Source organism: Cryptosporidium sp. chipmunk genotype I (genome assembly GCF_004936735.1).
Source record: "Cryptosporidium sp. chipmunk genotype I strain 37763 chromosome Unknown contig_5, whole genome shotgun sequence".
NCBI classification, from domain to species: Eukaryota; Apicomplexa; class Conoidasida; order Eucoccidiorida; family Cryptosporidiidae; genus Cryptosporidium; species Cryptosporidium sp. chipmunk genotype I.
Window position 1 is genome coordinate 95,288 of NW_027125619.1, and position 22,148 is coordinate 117,435.

General features: G+C 31.2%; 9 protein-coding genes across 9 annotated transcripts; 5 read left to right on the plus strand and 4 right to left on the minus strand.

Annotated features, from left to right (window-relative positions):
• Positions 1-124: 124 nt before the first annotated feature.
• On the plus strand, positions 125-776 carry ELE39_003205 (Erv1 Alr family; the record flags this gene model as incomplete). The annotated part of the gene is made up of 2 exons (XM_067346547.1): positions 125-310; positions 489-776. 2 exons carry the CDS (start codon positions 125-127, stop codon positions 774-776), a joined length of 474 nt encoding a protein of 157 aa, XP_067199785.1.
• Positions 777-1,002: 226 nt separating this feature from the next.
• Positions 1,003-2,220, minus strand: ELE39_003206 (nucleotide sugar transporter like integral membrane with 9 transmembrane domains; the record flags this gene model as incomplete). Its single annotated transcript, XM_067346548.1, has 1 exon — positions 1,003-2,220. The coding sequence occupies one exon, from the start codon at positions 2,218-2,220 to the stop codon at positions 1,003-1,005; it is 1,218 nt and encodes a 405-aa protein (XP_067199786.1).
• Positions 2,221-3,104: 884 nt separating this feature from the next.
• On the minus strand, positions 3,105-6,395 carry ELE39_003207 (WD41 repeats containing; the record flags this gene model as incomplete). Its single annotated transcript, XM_067346549.1, has 1 exon — positions 3,105-6,395. The coding sequence occupies one exon, from the start codon at positions 6,393-6,395 to the stop codon at positions 3,105-3,107; it is 3,291 nt and encodes a 1,096-aa protein (XP_067199787.1).
• Positions 6,396-6,860: 465 nt separating this feature from the next.
• ELE39_003208 (Sex-lethal interacting like) lies at positions 6,861-9,545 on the minus strand (the record flags this gene model as incomplete). The annotated part of the gene is made up of 1 exon (XM_067346550.1): positions 6,861-9,545. One exon carries the CDS (start codon positions 9,543-9,545, stop codon positions 6,861-6,863), a length of 2,685 nt encoding a protein of 894 aa, XP_067199788.1.
• A 445-nt stretch (positions 9,546-9,990) lies between these two features.
• On the plus strand, positions 9,991-10,452 carry ELE39_003209 (phosphorylated adapter RNA export; the record flags this gene model as incomplete). Its single annotated transcript, XM_067346551.1, has 1 exon — positions 9,991-10,452. One exon carries the CDS (start codon positions 9,991-9,993, stop codon positions 10,450-10,452), a length of 462 nt encoding a protein of 153 aa, XP_067199789.1.
• Positions 10,453-10,554: 102 nt separating this feature from the next.
• On the minus strand, positions 10,555-11,529 carry ELE39_003210 (RPR domain containing; the record flags this gene model as incomplete). Its single annotated transcript, XM_067346552.1, has 1 exon — positions 10,555-11,529. The coding sequence occupies one exon, from the start codon at positions 11,527-11,529 to the stop codon at positions 10,555-10,557; it is 975 nt and encodes a 324-aa protein (XP_067199790.1).
• Positions 11,530-12,283: 754 nt separating this feature from the next.
• Positions 12,284-13,549, plus strand: ELE39_003212 (bacterial type serine tyrosine phosphatase; the record flags this gene model as incomplete). Its single annotated transcript, XM_067346554.1, has 1 exon — positions 12,284-13,549. One exon carries the CDS (start codon positions 12,284-12,286, stop codon positions 13,547-13,549), a length of 1,266 nt encoding a protein of 421 aa, XP_067199792.1.
• Positions 13,550-13,961: 412 nt separating this feature from the next.
• Positions 13,962-16,862, plus strand: ELE39_003213 (FH2 domain containing; the record flags this gene model as incomplete). The annotated part of the gene is made up of 1 exon (XM_067346555.1): positions 13,962-16,862. One exon carries the CDS (start codon positions 13,962-13,964, stop codon positions 16,860-16,862), a length of 2,901 nt encoding a protein of 966 aa, XP_067199793.1.
• Positions 16,863-17,242: 380 nt separating this feature from the next.
• On the plus strand, positions 17,243-22,036 carry ELE39_003214 (large with 18 transmembrane domains; the record flags this gene model as incomplete). Its single annotated transcript, XM_067346556.1, has 1 exon — positions 17,243-22,036. The coding sequence occupies one exon, from the start codon at positions 17,243-17,245 to the stop codon at positions 22,034-22,036; it is 4,794 nt and encodes a 1,597-aa protein (XP_067199794.1).
• Between the last annotated feature and the right edge of the window lie 112 nt (positions 22,037-22,148).

Sequence of the window (22,148 nt, forward strand, 5' to 3'; positions counted from 1 at the left end):
AATATTGGCCACAATGGTAAATAAAAATTCCTGCTTGGCGCCATAAAGGGTTGTGATCCTTTGGTCAATTGGCAAAAAATTAAAAGCAGAAAAAAAAGAAAGATAAGTATAATAAATGTGATTAATGAATTTTATTAGGAGTTTTATTAAAGGAAAACGAGGTATATTGCCAATTAGTTGGAGAAAAAAAACTTCTTTGGAACTTAAATTTGAAGATAAAGATGATAATAATTCCAACGAAAATAATGATATAGAATTTTGCAGAAAATCAAATTATCCAAGAAACTCGTGTGAAGCACAGTGGATGCTGGTAAGTTCTAAAGGATTTTTTAATTAATGAGAATATTTGAATTATTGAAAAGATAATTTTCGGGAAAACACAAATTATCTTTTTTGTTTTTTGTTCTCATTAATTGAAAATAATATTTCATAAATATGGACATATATATATGTATATATTATATAATTTAAAACTTTTACCATTCTAGTTGTATTCCTGTATAACTTCAATGGAAGATGATCCAAGTGAGGCTAGTCTTAAATCTGCAAAAGACTTTATTAGAAATATTCCAGATCAATGTAAATTTACTAAAATAGGAGACACTTTTTCCGAAGGATTGAAAGATTTTGACGATTCAATTTCCAAAGCAAGCTCAAAAAGGGAACTTCTTCTTATGCTATGCACAATTGAAAACAAATGTAGGCATAAGCTAGGAAAGCCTCTAGTCCTTTGTAATTATTCTGAAATAATGAAAAGATGGTACAAAAAGAATTAGTAGGACCCAAACTCTTTGAAAAGCTCTGATTAATGTAATTTTCAACCAAAGGTATCATGTGTATTTTTACTATATGAATGATAAGTAATTGATGTATTGTTATTGTATATTTCATATACAAAACAATAACATGAAAAAAAAGGTTAATAGTTAACGAGATTGAAAATATAAGCACAGAATAGATAATTATTTATTAGATTTCCTGAGTTTCTCCATAAGATTTACGTTAATTTGTTAGACTTTCATCCAATGATCCGATTTGGGATATTTTCCTGTATTTGCTATTCTTAATTAATTGATCGCAATTGATCGAAAGATTGGAATGCTCGTTTTCGTAGAAATTATCATTCATTTGAAACTTTTTGTTACTATCATACTCCAAAGAAGATGCCCCTGATAGTGTAGAATCATGTTCGTAATAGTTTTCTTGTTGAATAGGCTGTTGCTGTTCAAAAATTATATGGCAACTTTCATTCGAATTAACATTTTTATTTGGAGTTAATTTAATTAGATTTGCAAAAGAATATATAGCAGATCCTCCAATTGTCATAACCAATCCCAAAATGGTTGAAAATTTAAGCTCCTCATTATTTAATAAAACTCCAATTAAAGTTTGAATTCCAGACTTGACATAGCCAGTCAGGTTATAAGCTATAGGAGATGTAGTGTGAATACACCATATTACAATAATCCCAAGAAAAAAGTTCAATATACCGCTAATTAAAATAGGACCAAAATTAATGGTAAATTCTCCAAAATCTAAAGTAGATAACTCAATGAATGCATTGTATTCTCCAAATATAAAGATTGGCACAACTGCTAAAAATGAAGTAGTAAAAGCATTATACCAGTAAACTTGGAATTCATCATTTATCTTCTTTGACACACTCTTTATTTGAACGGTATATATTGATTGAAAAAAAGAAGAAGTAGCTCCTGCTAATATTCCATATAAACCCAAAGTAGATGAGTCAAGCGAACCAATAATAAATCCCATAATAACAATTCCACATCCAAAAATACATATATTTGAAATTTGTTGCTTTAATATTAAAATTGAAAATACGATATTAAAGAATAGTGTCAAAGACCTTGTAATTGCATATGATGACATTGGGACATATTTCAAACATAGATTGGATAATAATATGAATATTGTGCAAGATAAAGACATAGGAAGGGTGTCTTTAATCTTCTCATATTGAATAGATGGTCTTGAAATTAAATGATCTATCCCAAATATGCTCTTTAAGACTACATATGCTATTAAGTAGCATATCATTCCACATACTTGCTGTATCCATGTTGTAAATAATGGATAACTAAAATTACCAACAAATATTCTCTTATTCAAAAAAACCAAAGTTACTGATACAAAACCATAAAGTAACAATGATAATGCTTTATTAAATTGGAAAATTTTATTCTCGTAACCCTTCTCCATGTGTACCTTCACAACTGTGCTTTTTTCAGGCACAGAGTGATTCTTTACAAGTTTTCTTGCCCTAATTTTTTTCTAATTCCAAAAATAAATAATTTAGTGGTCTTCAAACTGATTAATTTGTTATAATCAAAAACTTGTTTTCTAATAAAAAAAAATTGACATTTGGCGCCACTCGAATTTAATTTTATTACCTAGGAATGAATTTATTTTTTTACTCACTGCTATTACCTCAATTTAATCCAACTTCAGTCTTTTTATGCTAACCACCTTAGATATATGCTATGAATTCGATATTCTTTTTTATTAACTAAAATCTTATTTGTCTTACGTATTTTTCCTTTTCCCAAAAAAAAGACTTTTAATCACACGTAAATCTATTGAATTTTATAATTAATATTTTTTTTTGTTACATTTTATATTACGTGTATAATTAATTTCATGTGGACAAATTATTAATAATTACTTAATGTAAATACCGGTGCTGGATAAAAAATAAATCAAATTGGCAATAAGTCAAAAAGCAATGCATGCATACATGCATGCACGAAACGGTAAAAATTGAAGTGCCGGCTGTATATTGATCATTATTTCAATATTAGATTGAAGAATTAATAAATAACACCAATTTTTCAAGAACTGATTTTTTGCTACAAAGTTACCACAATTAAAATTGATAAATAGGAAAGGCCAGTAGTAATATATTGGAAAGGAAGATATTGGAAGAAAAATATAAGGAATCGGAATGAAATTAAAGTTCTGCAAATACTTATTATACTAATATATGTAAACTAAATTTGTTTATTTGTAAACAATGCATTGAAATAATGTAAAAGCATAGGTTAGAGTACAATTGAAAGAAAAATTTGGGCTTTCAATACAACTTTTTAAATGCCTGTACGTCTCTTTTTGCTTTGCCTGTTTTTTCTTTGTTCAGTAACTTCATCTAAAGTAATTGGCTTAATTGAGGAGTTGCTAGCAGCATCCTGTTCAAGAATTTTTAAAATACCATTGTTTATAGATACAATTTCCATTTGATTTTTAAGTAAATGATGAATATATATCTTCAAATTAGAAAGAACAGAGCGAATATTGTACTGAGGAATTCTATCATTTCTAGGATCAGATGGTTTCGTCCAAATATTAAGATAACCTCCTGTGGGACCATTTTGGCCAATTATGGGAGATACTGTATTCATAGAAGAAATCCAGTGAATGAAATGAGTTTGTACTAAGCACAAAACTGTTCTAGTCAGTGGTTCCAGGCCATAAAATGACAAATTCTTGTGATCGGCAGAGATCTCGGTTAGTTGTTTTGAATTTAATACTGAATGATCATACATTAACTTCAAAACTGATTCTATCAAAATTAGCAGTTTTTCAGCATAAAGTAATGGAAGAGACCAAACAACTTCCGAAAGAAAATTAGATGATATTCTTTGAATCGATAAAAGAACGTATTCTTGAACTGAATATTCACCAATCTCTAAAGGAGAAGGAGGTGGAGGAGGAAAACCGTTGTTAGAACCTTGTGACTTACTTTCCCTCTTAATTTCATTTACAGCAAAACTATGCTTTAATAGATCAATATAATAATTATAAGCAATGTCAATAATTTCCATAAGCTTTTCTGTTGATTTCAAAGATTCAAATGTTTTACGTGTTGGACGAGACATAACTGAAACTGAAGCCAAATTTTCGGCATAATCATTTGTGTTCCCTTGAAGAATTTCTCTCTCAAGTTGCTCTTCCTGTTCCTTCTCTCTTTCTTCCTCAAGAAATAGCTGTTGGTCAGTTCTAAACCAAACTCTAATGGTTCTATCCAAGAAACCGCAAATAATACGATCACTATCAAAAGTTAGTCCCAAGCAAAGTATTGGAACTTGGCCATAAGTAGATTTCTGATGTAAAATAGTGATAAGTTCTCCCTTGTCTGTATCCCATAACTTCAATGATCCATCTCTTGCGGTACTTACAAGGTAGTGAGTATCTCTAACAAAACAAACCTGAGTTACACATTCATTATGAGCATGAAATGATCTCTGAATATTTCCAAAATCCAAACCCCAAATCTTAATGGTTTTGTCGGCACTACCTGTTGCCACAATTGTGTTATCGTGTGAAACATCCAAACATGCAACCGGTAACGAATGGCCATATAAAACCAGAAACTGTTTTAGAGTGTCAGAATATAATACCAATACAGTATTGTCCAATAAAGAAACAATGAGATATTTACCATTTGGTGTAAACTTAATTGCTAGCCCCTCCTCTAACAGTGGTAAAGTCTTACTTAGTTTAATGGTTACCTGGCCCTCATCATTATTGGAATCTTCCTCAAGACCAAAGTTATATACATTCAAAGATTTGTCCTGAGCAACTGATACAAAGCTTGTATTATCCGGACATAAAGCTAAAGATTGAATGGCATTTTCGTGGGAATTATCCAAAGATTGGATTAGCTTGCAATTGGAAATATCATGTAACTGTATACTTCCTTGTTTTGTTCCTGATATTGTATAATCACCTCCAGGTACAATAAAGCCACAAACTGGATTTTCAGCTATCATTGTTCGTACACACTTAAAGCCTTTCATGTTCCAAATTTTAATAGTATCATCACCAAAAGTTGCAATAAACTTATCATCTTGAGAAACGTCGATAGCCCTAGGTATTCCTCTATGTCCTTCATTTTCAATCCTTCTAAGTACGTTGCAAGCACTAACTTGATTGAAAGATCCTGGTTCCTCATTTTGGGGGCTTGAATCATTATCTTTAGACTTTTCTTTAGATTCAATTTCATTAATAAAGCTTTCACTAAAAGAAATATATCTCAGTGAATTGTTTCCCAATCCAGCGATAAACGTATTACTAGAGGGATCAAAATCAATACCCAAAAGACGAGTCCCAATCATTTCCTCTTCTGGAATTAATAGTCTCTTGCCAAGTGAAAAAGTCTCGTAACTTCCAGGAAAGATATTAGAATCGTGAGATTCAGTCTTAGGGTCTCTATTTAGCTTTTTATTAAGCTTTTTAATTCTTTGACCGATTTTTTCTGAATCAAAGTATGAAAAAGATTCAATAGAGTTTGAATTTGTGAAAGCAAAAATAGTACCATAAAAGTCATCCACTAGTTCTATTTGGCTGTTATCATAACAGTCTGACCATTTGGAGAGAAGCTTCATTACTTTTGAAGATTTTCCACCTTGGAATCTCGGAATTCCACCATAGTAAACCGCCAACTTAGATTCTTTTTCAGTATTTTCCTTAAAAAGTTGACACTTTTCCACAGCTTGGTCATTTGGTAATAATAAATCTTTTCCAAGACCAGTCACATGATGAGTAAGTCTATATATTGATATTTCTCCACTTGATCCCGCTGAAAATAGTCTATTAGACAAAGGATTTAATAATATACTATAAATTTCTCCTTTATGCTTTGTTAGGGTTTGTAGACAAATTTGATTTTGAATGCTCCAAATCTTAATAGTGCAGTCTTTACTTGAAGTAATCATAATGTGAGGAGTATCTTCTAAAATAATATTAAACCTTGAATTAGTGTTTACATTCCCTTTATTGCTATTTCCGGCTTCGCCCTGATTTGATTCGCTATCTTCTTTTGTCCAAAACTTAACTTTGTGAACAAACTCAATATCAGTAATCTCATTTAAATGACCAGAATATCTGAAAAGTCCCTTTCCAGAAAATGTATCCCATAAGGTAACCTCAGTATCGAAACTACCACATGACAAATAATTTCCACTTCTACAAAACTTCAGAGCTGTAATGTTCTTTCCATGGCCGTGAAAAGTATGAACAACTGACTTTAAGGAGATATCCCATACTCTCACACTGCCATCTGAGTACCCTACGGCTATAACCTCTGGTTTTTTTGGATGTCCACAAATTGTTGTTACGTAATGAACAATTGAAGGAATACCTTCACCTGAATAAACTCTTCCTACCGTTTCAACAGAAAGTGTTCTGGCAATTACTCCAGTCTTTAAATCCAAAATCAAAACCTTTTCTCCTGAAATACTTGCTCCATACCTTGTTGAATCTTGTTCATTTTCTAGCTTCAACCCCCTTTTAAGTAACTTTACTCCGTTTTGAAATGCTGACGTCAGCAAGACCCCATAAGATGACTCGGGGACATACCTCAAGTATGACTTCACCATTTTATTATACTAATCAACATGTACTCCTAACTTTATTTCTACCCAGCAACTTCCAATCAAAAAATCAATTCTGACGTGAAAATATTTTTCAATTTTTTTTTTGGCGCAACACTACCGCCAAAATTTTTTTTAATAATAAATACCGATATATGACAGTAGTTTGTAAATGAGCATGCGCCACGTAATATTTTAAGTATTCATGAATTTGTCCACATGACATTTTGATCAATTTTTATTAAATAAATAAATATATGGTTTGAAAAGTGGGTTTTTTTAAATAAAATTCCTAACTAAATTATGAATTTGTCGTAAGTTTAAGGATGAATGAATAGGAATTGTAAGAGCAATAAAGGTGGTTAAAGAAAAAAGCGAGTTTATATAAATTTATATAAGGGGTTAAAGTGTTTCTAACTATAAAAGGATCTGTAGAAGGAATTGTATGCAATTAAGTAGCTAATCAATGAATTATTTGCTTTTTAGCTTCCATACAGTTGCAGTTTCATTAATTGGAAAGGCAAATTCATGAATAATTTTTCTCCAAATGAATTCAGGAACATTATTAAGTATGTGAAGAAGTTGGGAAGAATACATGGAGATATTGCTATTATTATTTATCCCATTGTCAGCTTGAATTAAATCTTCATCAGAGTCAAATTTATGCCATATCCTGTTTTTTTGTGATAATGTTGCACAATTTTTGACAATACAATGCTTAATATTATCAATAAATGATGTGATAGTGAAGACATCTTCTTTATCTCCACCATTGAAATAATTAATAACTATCGTTCTTATCGCATCTATTCTTGGATCTCCTGTTGATTTTAATACCCAGAGATCATCAAAAATTTTGGTTGCAATAATTTCAAGAGACTTATTAATATCTTCCTTATTAATTTTTATGGATGTAGATATATTTGAATTAACATTAATGAATGGAATCTGTTTCATATTATGCCTTGAGTTACTAGAAAAGAATGGTGAGTAAGTAGGAGCAATAAAGTTCTGAGAAAAAGAAGGGCCAGAAAGCATTGATCCTGAATTATTGGATGTGACTTTATGAGAGAATTTAGAATTCGGCCCAGCTTTTCCATATGAGAGGGAGCCTGAGTCCGTATTCTGAGAAGACGAATCGTTAGGTTTACTTGAAGAGTTAGCTAGAGAAGCCCCTCCTACAATATTATTTGGAATTGATGCTAACGATGCATTTCCTACTGACATTAAAGTTAGGTGGTATGAACACAAATTCAAGAGTTCTGAAACGTTTGTTGCACCATATATCTTAAGAATAAAAATTAAGAGTAATTGAAGCTGTGAATTGCTTACGCTTGTAGAAACTGCAGAAAGATTATTAAGGTATGTTGAAGTACAAATGGAAGTATCCCTATTGTCTCTGATATACTGAACGACATATTTTTCTCTTTCAGCCCAATAATTCTTCCAATAAGTTGCTTCTTCAATGTTTTCTTCAACAAATTTTTTATCAAAAAAGAATTTTGGGTACCATGCAGTTGACCTATAAACTGCAACTTCTTGAAGAATATTGGTAACTTTTATTTGTGGAAGGTCTGTTGCAACCCTAATTGGCTCTCTATTTAGACCAGCATTTTCATCTCTTTGAAGAAGAACTAAAATAAGATCTCTACAACAAGACTCGTATTCATTGTACATAAGTTCTGATTTATATACCCAATTTCCGGAGACTAAGACACAAAATTTTTTAAGTACCTTAATTAATTTCTTGTCAGAAGGAAATTCTTCAAAGTTATTCTTAGAGAGAATTTGTTCAAAAACATTATTATTCTTTTGAGTTTTGACAAATTCCAAAGGCATTTCAGATTCGGAATCAAATTTTGTTTCAAGTTTTGTATCATAAATTCTTTTGAGAATATTTTTTATTCCACTAAATGGTATTACTTGATAAACTAAAGTAATTCTCTGTATTTGGTCGCTTAATTTCATCCTATATAGTTCTTGAATTGATAGTGGACCAAAATAAAGCCAATCGTCGTAAATTAATAACTTCCCAGAAATTCCATGGAAAGGCAAATAATCAATGTATTTATTTGGATTGCTTTTAGCTAAAGCAATTGATTTTGAATCATCAATACCTCCAAAATTATAACACATAGAACCTCCTAGACTTGAATTAGGACAACAAGGGGGGTATTGATAAGCCGTATATATTTTTGGTAGTCCAGCTGTCCTTAGGGTTGGAAGAACTTGTCCATCGCCCCCAAATGGAAGGTTGAACTCTGAATTACCATCTGAAGCAATCCCAGAAATCATCTTAAAGTATTTGGTAATGTCATTATCAAAAAAGTGGGCTCTATTTCTACTATGTTTCATTGAGAGGAGTTGGTTAACCATTGTATTTTCTTCCGAAATTTGAGAATTCAAGTTATTCCAAGAAATAAAATCGTCAAAATATACATCCATTAATATTTTAATGATTTCTAATGATTCATAAGAGTTGGACGGATAGATACAAGGTATTTTAATCCAATTTTCGGATCCAGTTGTGTATAGTTTTCCGCTATCCATGGGAAAATTTCCAGAATATAGTGGGTTATTATTATTACCATTATTCATATCATGATCTAAAGTGCTATTTCCATGATTTAACACCAAATCATCCAAAGACTGATTTCTTTCATCCTTATCAGCAGAGTCGGATAATCTTTCAACCATACCAACATTCATACTAACTGACCTCTTTTGATCAATTGATGAGAAGTTTGGACGAAATTGTTGTACTGATGAAATTGGAGTAATATATAATTTCTTATTAGCGTGATCAAAATAACCTGCGACCAAACAATTTGTTGAAGAAAGACACGACTTACTATTTACAGTATATAAATGATTTTTATTGATATTCTCGCTTTTTTCAATAGATCCTTGCCTTGGAATACTTTGTTCATTCATTTCTTCATTGGAAACTGGATTGTTAACTTCAGAATTTTCACTTGGGTAATATGAAAGCTGAAATGATCCTCCATCAGGTCGAATAAAAGCAGATTGCCATACTTTCTCTGTTGAAGTGCCCTTTGAAGTCATTGGAAACTGGAAAATGTGAAAGGATACATCGTTAATGTGAGATAAGATGACTTCATATTCTTCTTCTATTTCATCCTGTATACTGCCCATTTCTAACCATCACCTAAAAATATCTAGAGTATTTTAAAAATTACAAGCCTTCACAAAATTCAACAAAATATAAGCAAAAGATACTCTTTACTAATATTAGAAATACTCAAAATGCACATATATTCCTTATTTTCACCTTACTATAGTTTTTTTAATCTTAAATGACATTTAGGTATGGCGCCATTATGCCAATGCGGCGCCACATTTGTGCCGCCAAGGCAAAATTGTCAAAGTAAAATGTAATACAAGAGGTTGAAAGGTATTAATCGAATTAAAGCGTTTGGATTCCAATTATATTTAACGTAATTGGGCTTAGCTAGTTTTTGGGCTTACAGGACAGTTTAGGGGGTTTTGTGTGGGCTAAGAGAGTAATAAGTTAGATAATATTTGATGAAGTATAGCGATCTTGATGGTTGGAAAAAAAAAGAGTTAATATATATATCTTATGAAGAAGAAGGCAGATTTTCTCAGCAGATTAAAGTTATTAAGAAGGGATGATCAGGAACGGATTAAAATATTTTCAAAGTTAGTAAAAGAGTTGAAGGAGCCAAACATTTATCTATTGGAAAGAATTGTGTATTATATTCCAAAGGAATTAGTATATAGAATTTTTAATGAGACACGAATAGTAATAAAGAATGGAGGGTATCCTACAGAAGATAGTACTAGATTAAAAAGCCCAGGTGGGATATTCTTCAGATTAATAAGGAATCAAATTTCACATGAAGAGTATAAAAGGATTTGGAATATTCAAAGACGAAAAAAAAAGCATAAAGATAGTAAATCGCCACTCGGTAGGATTAATGATAATGAAAATCTAATAGAGAACAAAGGTGATAAACATGAAGAAGGAGAGTTATCTGAGGAGGCTATATTAATGGATGACTTAAAGTGCATGTATTTGTAATTGTGGCAAGGCAAATTGTTACCCCAATATACACAAATTCTCATATCCCATAATAAAATTTAAGTTCTTAAATCAACAGGTTCTATTAGTTATGTCAGCAGTTTAATTTTTATAATTATAAAAATTTGAAACTCTATGTAAAAAATTTGTTAATCCAAATAATTTTATAGGAGCAATAACTATTCCATAATTCATGACCCAGTCTTGTCTGATTTTTGGCTCATGTAAGTTTTTATTAATTAAAAGATTATTCATTTCTCTCCAAACCTTCCATACTGGGAGTCTTGACTTTATTGGCCAAATTGATAGAATTGAAGCTATGTCTTTATCAAGTAATATACCATCAGAAACTTCATCATTAATATTACTAATTAATTTAGTTTTTTTATCATTCTTCATTTCATCCAGCGTCTTATCAAAGTAGAGAGATGAGCTTAGGCCTTTAATGTATTCCAAGGGGAAGATTTTCCAATCTATCCAAATTTCAATGATGCTTTTTGTTTTATTTATAAGATCAATATAAGAGCTGTTTCCTCGACTACTTTGGAACGATATATGTGAAACTAGATATGGAAACATGCTCATAATACAGTTCCTAAGCTTCCAAGCTCCTATTTTTGAAGAGTGGGAATTGTATAGTATATCTGAAATGCAGTATAGAATAGAGAGTTTAATTTCAAAGCTTGAATTTGGGAATCTTTGTACTAATAATTCGATCATTTGCACCGAATGGAGGTCTGAATAATCTACGACAAATGTCATTACCTCATTTATCTTCATTCTCTTAGTAGTTAGGCCATCTAATAACTTTTCATAGCTTTCTTCCAAGCTGTTTGGCATCCTTTCACAACTTAGTTCACAGTTTAGAGATTCTATTGGGGAAGAAAATTGATCGTAGACATCCAGATTTTCATCATAATTCTTCTTTATGTCTTCCAAGTACTTTTTATATAATATCGTAAAATCTTCACTTTGTTCTATTGAATTGATATAGTTATTAGTTTCGTCCAGATCGATCCAAATCCAGCAGAGTGGATCATTTCCAGGAATATTGAGCATCCTCTCAGGCATTACCATCTTAAATAAACTAATTAAAATTTAAATTTGACAGATGAACGTTCACTAGATACGACCTATTTCTATATTAAGCAATTACAATGATTTGTCTTCACCCGATACTTTTATTTTGTATTCTATTGAAATAAGTAACAAGATAGTTAATATATAATCATAATTTAACATATAATATTATACAAAAATGTATGTGATTATATGATGGCTAAAACATTTAGGAGTTTTAGTCATTAAGCCGAAATTAACTCACTGAATCAAAATATATTATTATTTTAACCCTATTATGACACTTACATTATTATTGAATAAAAAAACGTAAGCAACGCCTGAATAGGGTATACTCCCCTTAATATTAGAAACAAAAGTCAGTTTTAATCGACTATTTCTTTCTCAAATTCAAAACTTGACTTATTTACAAGATTTTTTTTTTACCTAAAATTAATTTATTTTCTTAATATATTTTAAATAAATTACATTAAATAAAAAAAGTTTTGGCGGGCAAATATGGCGGGTTGCCTTTTATGACACAGCAAATGCAAGTATCTTGAATGAAGAAAAAATATTTGTGGGTATGAGAAAGAGTAGGTATAAATATATAGCTGAGCAAAGACAGGAAATGTTAATTAGAGTTATAAAGTTGCATTTATGAAGCCCATAGAGTGGAGCAGAATTTCATATAGGAGAAAATAATCAGAATAAAGTTGAAAAAAGGAGGTAAACTCGCCATAATTAATAATATATAGGTGGATATAGCATAATGTTTTTGCCAAGGATTCCATATAGTTTAAAGCCACTAATAAGAATAGAGAATTCTGAAGAGGTTCCGTTCGAAAAAGGTGTGCAGTTATTTGTGGAAAAGCACTTGGAAAAGTACAATTTAGAAGAAAGAAGCTGGTATTTATACGGATACGAATACTATGCGAATATATTACTTGGAAAAAGGATTTTGTTGGATGTGATTCCAAACGTACGTGATGTTTCTCAATTTGTAAAGGATGTGGGTCTCAGAAGACACATATTATTTAGAGGAGGTAGGCCAGGAAGTATAGAGCCTGATAAGATAAAACATGTAATACGAGATACTTTAGGAATAAAGACAATTATCGATTTGAGAGGCAGGTTGATATTTGAGGATTCCTACTTGACAAAGGACGAAATTTTGAGTAGATCGGTGCTATGGAAATATTATACTCCGATATTTGAGAATGAAAGTATAGATAATTATGTAGAAGAGAGAATGGGTTCAGAAAATGATAATGTAGTTGTAGATCGTGAAAAAGTTTCTGATGTAAAGACTCTGATTCTACTAAATTCCATAGATTACAGAGAACCACTCAAATTAGAGTACGAGAACAGCCAGGTAGTGTCTTTGAATAATAACCTGGGTAACTCTCCTTTTTGTTTGAATTGTGTGAAAAGGTATAGAGGCACGGAGTTTGAATTGGACAGAAAGCATTCTAATGGTGAGGAGATAATGTTTAAAAAAAGAAAGGAAGTAATGATTCCGAGAATGATTTCTTATAATTATTATTTGCTCAAGTTAGTTTCTCCTAAATTTGCTGAGAAATGGTATATTAACAAATATGTTGATTTAAGAACAATGGGAGGGGTTTACTATGATATTGCGATTTTTGATTCCAAAACAATTTGTAGAGCATTAAAGGTGATTACGGTTTCAATCCCCCCAATATTGTTACACGGGAATTTGGGGAAGGACAGAGTGAGTGTGGTTATTGCAGTATTGTTGAGCATTTTGGGAGTTGGAGAAGAGTTTATTATTAGGGACTACTGCGCGTCGGAATCCGGCTTGCTTTCAGTTATTGACGTTATAGAAGCTGAAATTGCATATTTTCCAGATTCAGTTAAAAATTCGAATCCTGAATATATAATGTATTTCCTTTCAAAAATTAAAGAGGAATTCGGAAATATGAATGCTTATTTGGACTTAATCGGATTTGATGCTAAATGGAGATCTAGACTGTGCAATAAATTCAAGACAATTCCTGATACTATTATTAATTAGTTTTATATAGCAAAGATTAAATATTTTCTGCTATTTATTATTATTATTATTGTTATTACACAATTGCAATTTCACATGCAATTTTTTTTAGAATGATTTTTCCACGTACCGGCCTTGATAATTTTTGCCAATAATTTTTTTTAGTAAACCGGTATATAATTTTTGTCCACACTGGCGGTGACGTAATTGTTATTTAGTAATTAAAAGTTGCAAAAAATTTTTTTTAATAAAAAGGAATTTGTGAATTATTAAATCAAAAAATCTGCAATAGTTAGGAAAACTGATTTCTGAAGAAAGAAGGGGTTTTTGAAAACTGATAATTTAATTTAATACTTACATTAAGTTGAAGCCGATGTGGATTGAAATAATACCGTAAGGTAATTCTTATAAGCCGGTGAAATTGTTTTGAAACATGGAAAGTGATTCAGCAAAAACAAAATCGCCAGGTAAAAGCACTAGGGATTTGGATGAGGAGGTTCTTTCAATTTTACTCAAAATTGTGGATTTGAATCCAAATAGTGATGAGGTTTTGGAGACTATAAGAATCAGTGGGTTTGAGCTTGACAAGGTAAGAGATTTACTGACAAAGCAACACCCAGAACTATGTAAAAGAACTCAGATAAGCTCTGAGGAGGCCATTTTTAATAAAGAAGAGACAATTAAAGTTGATTCAACTGTTAATAGTGAAAGCAAAAAGGATCAATCGGATAAAACAAATATCACGTTTGCTAACAAGAATGGATCTGAGAATGTTGTTGAAGGCAAAGACAAAGTGGGATTGAGCTCAGAAAAGCCAATTGTGAGAGGTAAACCTCCTGGTCCTCCACCCCCTCTCAAGTCAAAATCTGCAGAGAGTTTCAAGTCAAGTGGTAATATTGTAAGTGAAAGCGGTGCTGCAAATAAAGGACCTGGTTCTTCTGCAAAAAGAGCACCTCCTCCAAAGGCTCCTCCTTCCTTGAAACCTCCACTTAAACGTGGGGCAAAATCTCAAGGGTCTGGAGAATCATCAGGGGTTTTGAACCCTGAAATCTCTAGTGCCCTAAAGCTTACAGAAATGGATTTTGGTCCAACTCCACCTTTGGGATTTGAGCCAAAAAGGCTTCACTGGTCAGTAATTCCTCCAAATAAGATAATTGGAACAATTTGGGAAGATATCCATATTAAGAAGGAAGAAGGCTCTAAGGATGTGAAAGATTGCAGTGAAAACGATCCTAATGAGCTTAAGTTTGACATGGACTCTATTCTGGAGCAATTTTTTGAGGATAAGAGCAACTTAATGCAGAAACTTACCATAGATTGCAACAACAGTACTTCTGCTACTGGAGGTGCTTCAAAGAAGTATAGAACAGTTTTAGACTCAAAGAGGTCTCAGAACATTGAAATAGCATTGAAGGCTTTGCAGTTATTTGATAGTAATAATGAATTGGACCTTTCTCCAATTAAGGACATGCTTGGATATACAAGAAAAGGTTTAATAGATGGGATTGATGCTTTTTTGAAGGGGGTCTCTAAAGAAAGGCTAAAGATTTTATTGGACTTATATCCTACACCTGATGAAATTCAGCTATTGAATTCTATCAAAGAGGAACGTGACAATTCATCTCTTCCTTTGAGAAGCTCAGAACTTTTTATGATTAACATTCTAGGTTTGAATAGATTCAAGATTAGAGCACAGTGCGTTTTGGCAATGAAAGCTTTCGAGGAAGAATATCAGAGTTGTTTAGAAAGGCTAATAAAGTTAGAAGATGCTGCTGTTCATATTCGATTAAGCTTAGAAAAGGGAGGAGTATTACGTCAAATTCTAAAATTAATCTTGAAAATTGGAAATTTTCTTAATCATGGTACAAATAGAGGTAAAAGTTGCGGCTTTCGTTTCCATTCCATAGAACTTCTAAAGAATGTTAAATCAAATAACTCTAAGAGTAATTTACTCAAATATATTTCGAAAGTTGTTTATGAGCACTCTGAGGAAATGAGACAAAAAATTGAAGAAATTTCCCAAACCTGTTCTGAAGCTGCTCCTGTTGACATTGCCGATGTTTATAGAGATATGGAGGAGCTTGGGAAAAGCGTGAATCTTATTCAGGATGAGCTAAATTTGTTTTCCTCTACTCAATCAGATAGTTCCAAGGAAAATAAAGAATCAAAGAGTAAAGAATTATTTAGTGGCAAGGATGAGGGTTGCGAGTCTAAGAATGAAATTAAAAATGAGCTTAAAATTGAAAACAGCTTAGAAATTTCAGTATTTGGGGTGAAAAAAACATTGGAAAGGACAACAGAAGAGCTTTATCTGGAGATTGTGGATACTTTTGTGAAAAACTCCTCTAAAAAGCTTGAAATAACTAAGAAGCAACTAAATGAAATAATAATAAAGCTGAATGATTTACAGTATTATGCAGGGGAGACTCAAACAATAGGAAATAGCAATGTTTCCAGGCAAGGAGCTTCTATTTCAACATGTAGCGGTGAGATAATTAAGAGATGTGATATGTTCTTTAGGCTTGTTAAGTACGAATTTAATGAATTCCAAGCAATAGAAAAGAAGAGAAGAGAAAGAGATTTGCGAAAGTTGATGGGAGTTAGAGGAACAAAATCTAGTGAAAGCTTACCAGCTATGAAAACGTCAGATCAAAATTACAGTTTACTTAAATCATCCTTTAGCTTAACTGATAAACAGAGCCAAGCAATTTCTGAATTCTCTCCTATTCATGAAATTGAGAACCTTTCTCCCTCAAACAATGTTAATGAAAATTCAAGTCAATTATTACTGGAAATATCAAATATTACTTTAACTTCAAATTCGAGTACTTTTTCTTCATCTGATTCATCGTTTTTCCAAGATCAAGGTCGTAATAGAAGTAAGTCAGGACAAGCAACTCCAACAGGTAACCTAGATCGAACTCCATTGAATAAGAATAGCCATGAATCAGATGCCATGAGTTCTTCTCCCTTTAATCTTCATTCTGGCTACGATCCAATTTCAAGTTCTATTATAAGGTATCCAAATTATTTCAATAAGAGTTTTTGTGAACATAATTTTGCAGAAATTTGCGATAATTCAAATAGCATTTACGACCTTAGAATTATTCACTCAGATCCTCAATTATGCCCTACTTTTTCTACTGATTACTCGCAGGATCAAAATATACAAAATATTGGTCAGCACAAACCTATAATTAATAATCATCAGCCAATGCATCTGAAATCTTTTTTTGATACAAGCTCAAGCACTGTAAATATTGCTGCCAAAGTTTACAATTCTCAGGTTAACCAAAGTTTAAGCAGGTCAAGAAATCCTAAATACGATAATTAACTTAAATCAAGCTAAAAATATCTAGTTTAGCAAAAAAAAAAAATTATGATAGTCGGTTTTTAAGAAAGTAATATGTAATCTAACGGGATGTTTTTTTGTTTTTACTAATTTCGATAAACTACATTTTATTTGTTTTTTTTATCTCGTAATGCCATTTGATATTTCATGATTTAAAAAAATTCGAGAAACCCATTTGGCGGGAAATAGTGTGGATTTTTGTGGAGCCTGGGTTAATGGCATAAAATAATATATAGAGAATTTAATACAATAGAGAAATAAAATAAAATCTAAAAATAAACAGAGTTTGAGTGTAATTTTTGAGTTCCAAAATGCCTATCTTTGAGGTTTGATAAAATTTTTATTATTAAGTACTATAGAAGATGACGTATGATGAACATCTAGAGCTGCGAAACGATCTTTATCAGACGTCGCTTAAACTTTTTCACAGTGATATAAAGTGGTTTTCCGAATACATTCCGTCAGTATCAAAATGGCGAGTAAAGGTAATGCTAAGGGAAGAGTTACGGAATTTTACAGGTGAAAATGATCCAAATTCTAATAATAAATCCACAGCACGTGGTAGAACTTCTGGACGAAATAATTTAACAAGCTTACTTAAGCCAGACGGGAACTCTGTAAATATTAGTAATTCTGAAGATTCACCCAGTGTTAATTTTAAACAAAGTCTATGTGATACTAGCGATATTTTTGTTAATAAAGAAGAAATTTCAATAAAACTTCCTCCTAAACCTCTAAATTCTGAGCCTTCCAATAATTTATATTACTCGAACGGAATGTGCACTATTAATAACTATAAATCAGACTCCGGTATTAATAATTCTGATAATGCATGCAAAATCAATGTGGATAATAATGACGAATTACCGGTACATAACAAACTACATGTGGATAATAATAAAAATAATGAAATAAATATTGATTTAAAAGAGACCTCGTGTGCAAATGAAGAACAAAAGGAAAAAAATGAATTAGATTTGAGCATAAATTTTGCAGGCAACGAAAATAATGAGGGTATAGAATTTAATGAAGATGGAAGTACAGATAAAGAGAAAAATGATAGAAACGAATTTAAAGCCTACAATATTTTGACTGGCAAGGATAGAAAATATTTCAGAGAAAAAAACAGTAATATTTCTTCTTTTGGTCTAACTTTATGGGAATACTTACCGTTAGTGGCAATATTGAGTGGTTGTACTGGGATATTTATTATTTTCAGACTGTCTTCAGCAATGTATAGATATTCTGTTCTATCTTGTACAATTTCTCATTTGGTAACTTTTCTTTTTATTGGGATTCCCTTATCCCAACTCGAGTTTTCTATGAGGAAAAGAGGCCGAAGATATGGGTTTCTGGAGGCAATGCAATATTTTAATCCCAAATATGTGGGTATAACCATATTAAGTTTGGTCACAGTTGTCTTCATTTTTCTATATTCTGTTCAGATTATTAGTTCTTTGAGTGTTATATTGTATAATATCTCAAAGAAAGCATGGAGGATAACTTTGGAAGATACATTGATTTGCAGTCGCATAAACAATTCAATCCTCTCATCCAATGGTAGTTTAATTGACACCATTAGATCTGGAAACTTAACTTTAGAGAGAATTAACTATTCATACTCACTTTGCTCTCTTTCATCCATGTGTAATGTTGTCATTCCATTCTTTCAGGATTCAAATGATTTCATGAATGCTGTCAAATCATACACAAATATTACACATTCTGAATCGGGAAAAACCACAGAAAATTCAAGAACTTTGGGCAAAACAGACTTTGAACTGTTTATGAAGGTCATACAAGGTACTAATAATACCAATGATCACTCATACACTCCTAATTTTCCAACATGGTGCTTGTCCTCACCATCAAAAAAGTTGCGAAACTTGATGGTTTTACAACAGAGTGGCTATCAGGAAACAATTTACTTTTCTCTCGAAAACTCTATCAGAAATCCTCAAAGCTTGTTTAAAACTCAAATCTTTCCCGTGAAGAAGCCTTTGAAATGGATTAATTCCAATTTATTTGCAAGAATTTTTGGACTTTCTATTTCATTTATCTTCATCATATTATCAATAAATGGGGGTGGAAAACTTTACAGAATTGCCTCATTCCTATCATTTCTTTCTCTTATGACGCTCTTTCTTACAGCTTCAATTCAGATTGTCGCTAATGATATTCAGTTAAGTATATTCATTTCAATAATAGTTACTCAGGAGGGAATTGAAAGTTTATTTTCTCCAGCAATATGGTACTGCTCCATAAACAATACTCTATTATTCTTCGGGATTTCATTCTTAATCACAATGTTCCCTTTAAAAGAATTAATAAGGGAAAATCGCGATACTGGTACTTCAAATTCTTTAAATTATGAAGGAGATGGGTTTTATGATAAAATGATTGGCAATAATGCCAATGAAGGTAACATGAGTTCAATTTCTCCCATTTTTGAAGCTCAAAATAAGCAACCAGATAAGGTTTCAATCAGCCTCAAAGAACCAAGAATTGGTGAAATCACACTTAGGAAACATGTTTCCAGGATGTATATGTCAGTTTATAACCAAGAGATAGAAAAGAGTGAATCGAAGCACAGAAATATGGAAGATTATGACGCCAATTCTGTTTCTAAAATCCCAGCTCATGGCAATGATGGGGGAATCATCACTCAAAATAAGCATGCAAAGCATAATTTGGCTTTAGTATCCAATCAAACTTTTCACGAAGAACACACGAATTTTCCCTCTTTAATGAGTGCAGCTAATTCTGCTGTATTCTTTCTTGCATGTGTGATGATATCATCAATCGTTGTTTTAATATCCAATGCAGCTTTGATTTCTCTCTCCGAGTCTACAAATACTCCTTTGCTTCTTCCTTATAATGAGAAGTTTAGTAACTCAACAAGCACTGTCACAATTAAAGAATCTATTTATAACAAAATTTATAAACCAATGAAAGCAGGGTTCTTGAATAGTAAAAAGAGCTCTTATAGTTCGGATAACTTAATATCCAAAAGACCTGAATACTTGAATACTTCTAAGTTATTTCATGAAAATAACTGGTTAATGCATGATATGTTTGAGCCAGATTCTGGTCATTTTCAAGAGATATTTCAATTCTTTAATGGAGAATCGGCCTCAATGGAAGAAATCAGCTTCTTGAAGAATCATATGATAAACTGGTTCAGGTGGAATTTTATTCATATAAAGTCTCAATCTCTTGTACTTGGTGAGTTCATGATAATTTATTTGATAATAATTGCTATAGAAGTCTCAAAAAGGATTCCAAGTGGTGTCATAGTCTTCTTTATACTTGTGGTATTTTCCTTTGCAATTTCTAGTGCATGTTTATGTACTAGTATAATTTCAAAGCATATTTTTGTGATATTCAATTATTGGATTCTCCCAATTCTTTCACCAAAATTTGGAATTTCAACAAAAGATTCAATTTCAAGTAATTCAAAGAATAAGGACGGTAAGAATATTAGAAGATTGAGAAAACATAAACAAGATAGAAATCCTGTGGAGAATTTTAATTCTTGTGATAAATACAAAAAGTTGGAAAAGATTGAAAGAAAAAGTAAATCAAAGAAGAGCAAAAAGGATAGGTTGGTAAATTTAAGAAAGAGCAGGTTTTCAGTGATTTACAAAATAAAAAGCTTTTTCAAACTAATATTTTGTATTTTATCATCATTTTTTTTGCTATTAAAGTTGGAGATTTTCAAGTTTATTGGAATTTCTTACAGAAATAAACAGAATAGAAAGATTGAAAAGATGACATTTTTTGTTCAGTTTGCATTTATTACACTTTTGATGATAATGGCACTGTTAATCAACATAATTTCTGCATTTATTCCGAGACTTCCATTAGATAATATGGATGATAGTAATAAGACACTTCAAGAACAATTAAAACAGACTAAAACAACCTTTTTAAACTTTTCTGAGAAAAATGAGTTATCAAAATATCATAACAATGATATTTATGTTGCTAAAACATTTAATATAGTCTTCGGATCTTTGTTTGATATTCGAATAATAAGCAATGCAACCAATTTTATGCTAGCTTTAACAGCAGGTATCGAGACAATTATACTAACTTGGTATATGTATAGAGACATACAGAGGGAGATTGTTGGTAAGAATGCTTTAAAGTTCCAAGCAATTGGATGTATAATTTCAACCATTCTACTTTCTATTGGATTTTTACTTGGAACAAAATTTATTTTTGTTTTATTTGCATTATTATCATTGTTAAATTATCTGATTTTCTTTATTATTGCAAGATACTTTGCAAAGAAGAATTTTCTGATCACTCATGAGCAAGTAATGAAGAGGCAGAAATATAGTCCAACCTGGTGGCTTTATATTTCTAATATTGATATTTTAAGAAGAAAACTTAATTCAAAAGAGTTGGAAGATGCTGGATCATTAACATATTGTTCAGAGAAATCAACTATACAAGTGGGCTGTTTGAATAGTGATAATAATTATAATTATTGTTTTAATGGTTCGAATAATATGAATATCAGTCAAAGTAGATATTTCTCTAGGAATGAGGAACTGATTGAAAGTATTTCCAACTTTAACTTATACTGCAATGTTAGATCTCGACAACCGCTATTTATCAGTTTCTGGTTTATTATGGCAAAATACTTTTCATCCATTCTTATTTTTAGTACCATACCTTTGAGCATAGCAAGTACTTTAAGTTTGCTCTTCATAAGATTAGATTGTTTGAATGGTATAATTTCTGAAGTTTTATTACTGAATTACATTTCCAAAGTCAAGGTAAATTTAATAGTTATATTGAATCGTGTATCGATTTTCCAACCAATCCAAGTTATTATAATCAGTTTATTGATACTATTTGGAATTAGTTCTGCATTAATTATTACACTATATATTAAATTCAAACAGGAAAAGTTAAGAAAAATGTCCAAAACCTGTTTAATTCCTAATATTCAAAATCATAATAGAGAAAATCAAGAAATAAACTTGAACAATATATTAGATGACGTTTATGAGTCTTTAAAGGTTCCAAAATGTGCTGAATTATATTCAAACTATAAGATTGAAAATTTGGGGAAAATGCCCCAAAAGCTTATAATTTCTTTAGCAATGCTTGAAAACCACAAATTATTAAACAAATACAATTAGATACCTCGAGATCACCTCACTCTTATAGAATATTTATATTTTGTTTGAATAGAAAGTATAGTAAAGATAAAGACTCAAGTGATAATAATTCTACTAAAACACATATTAATCA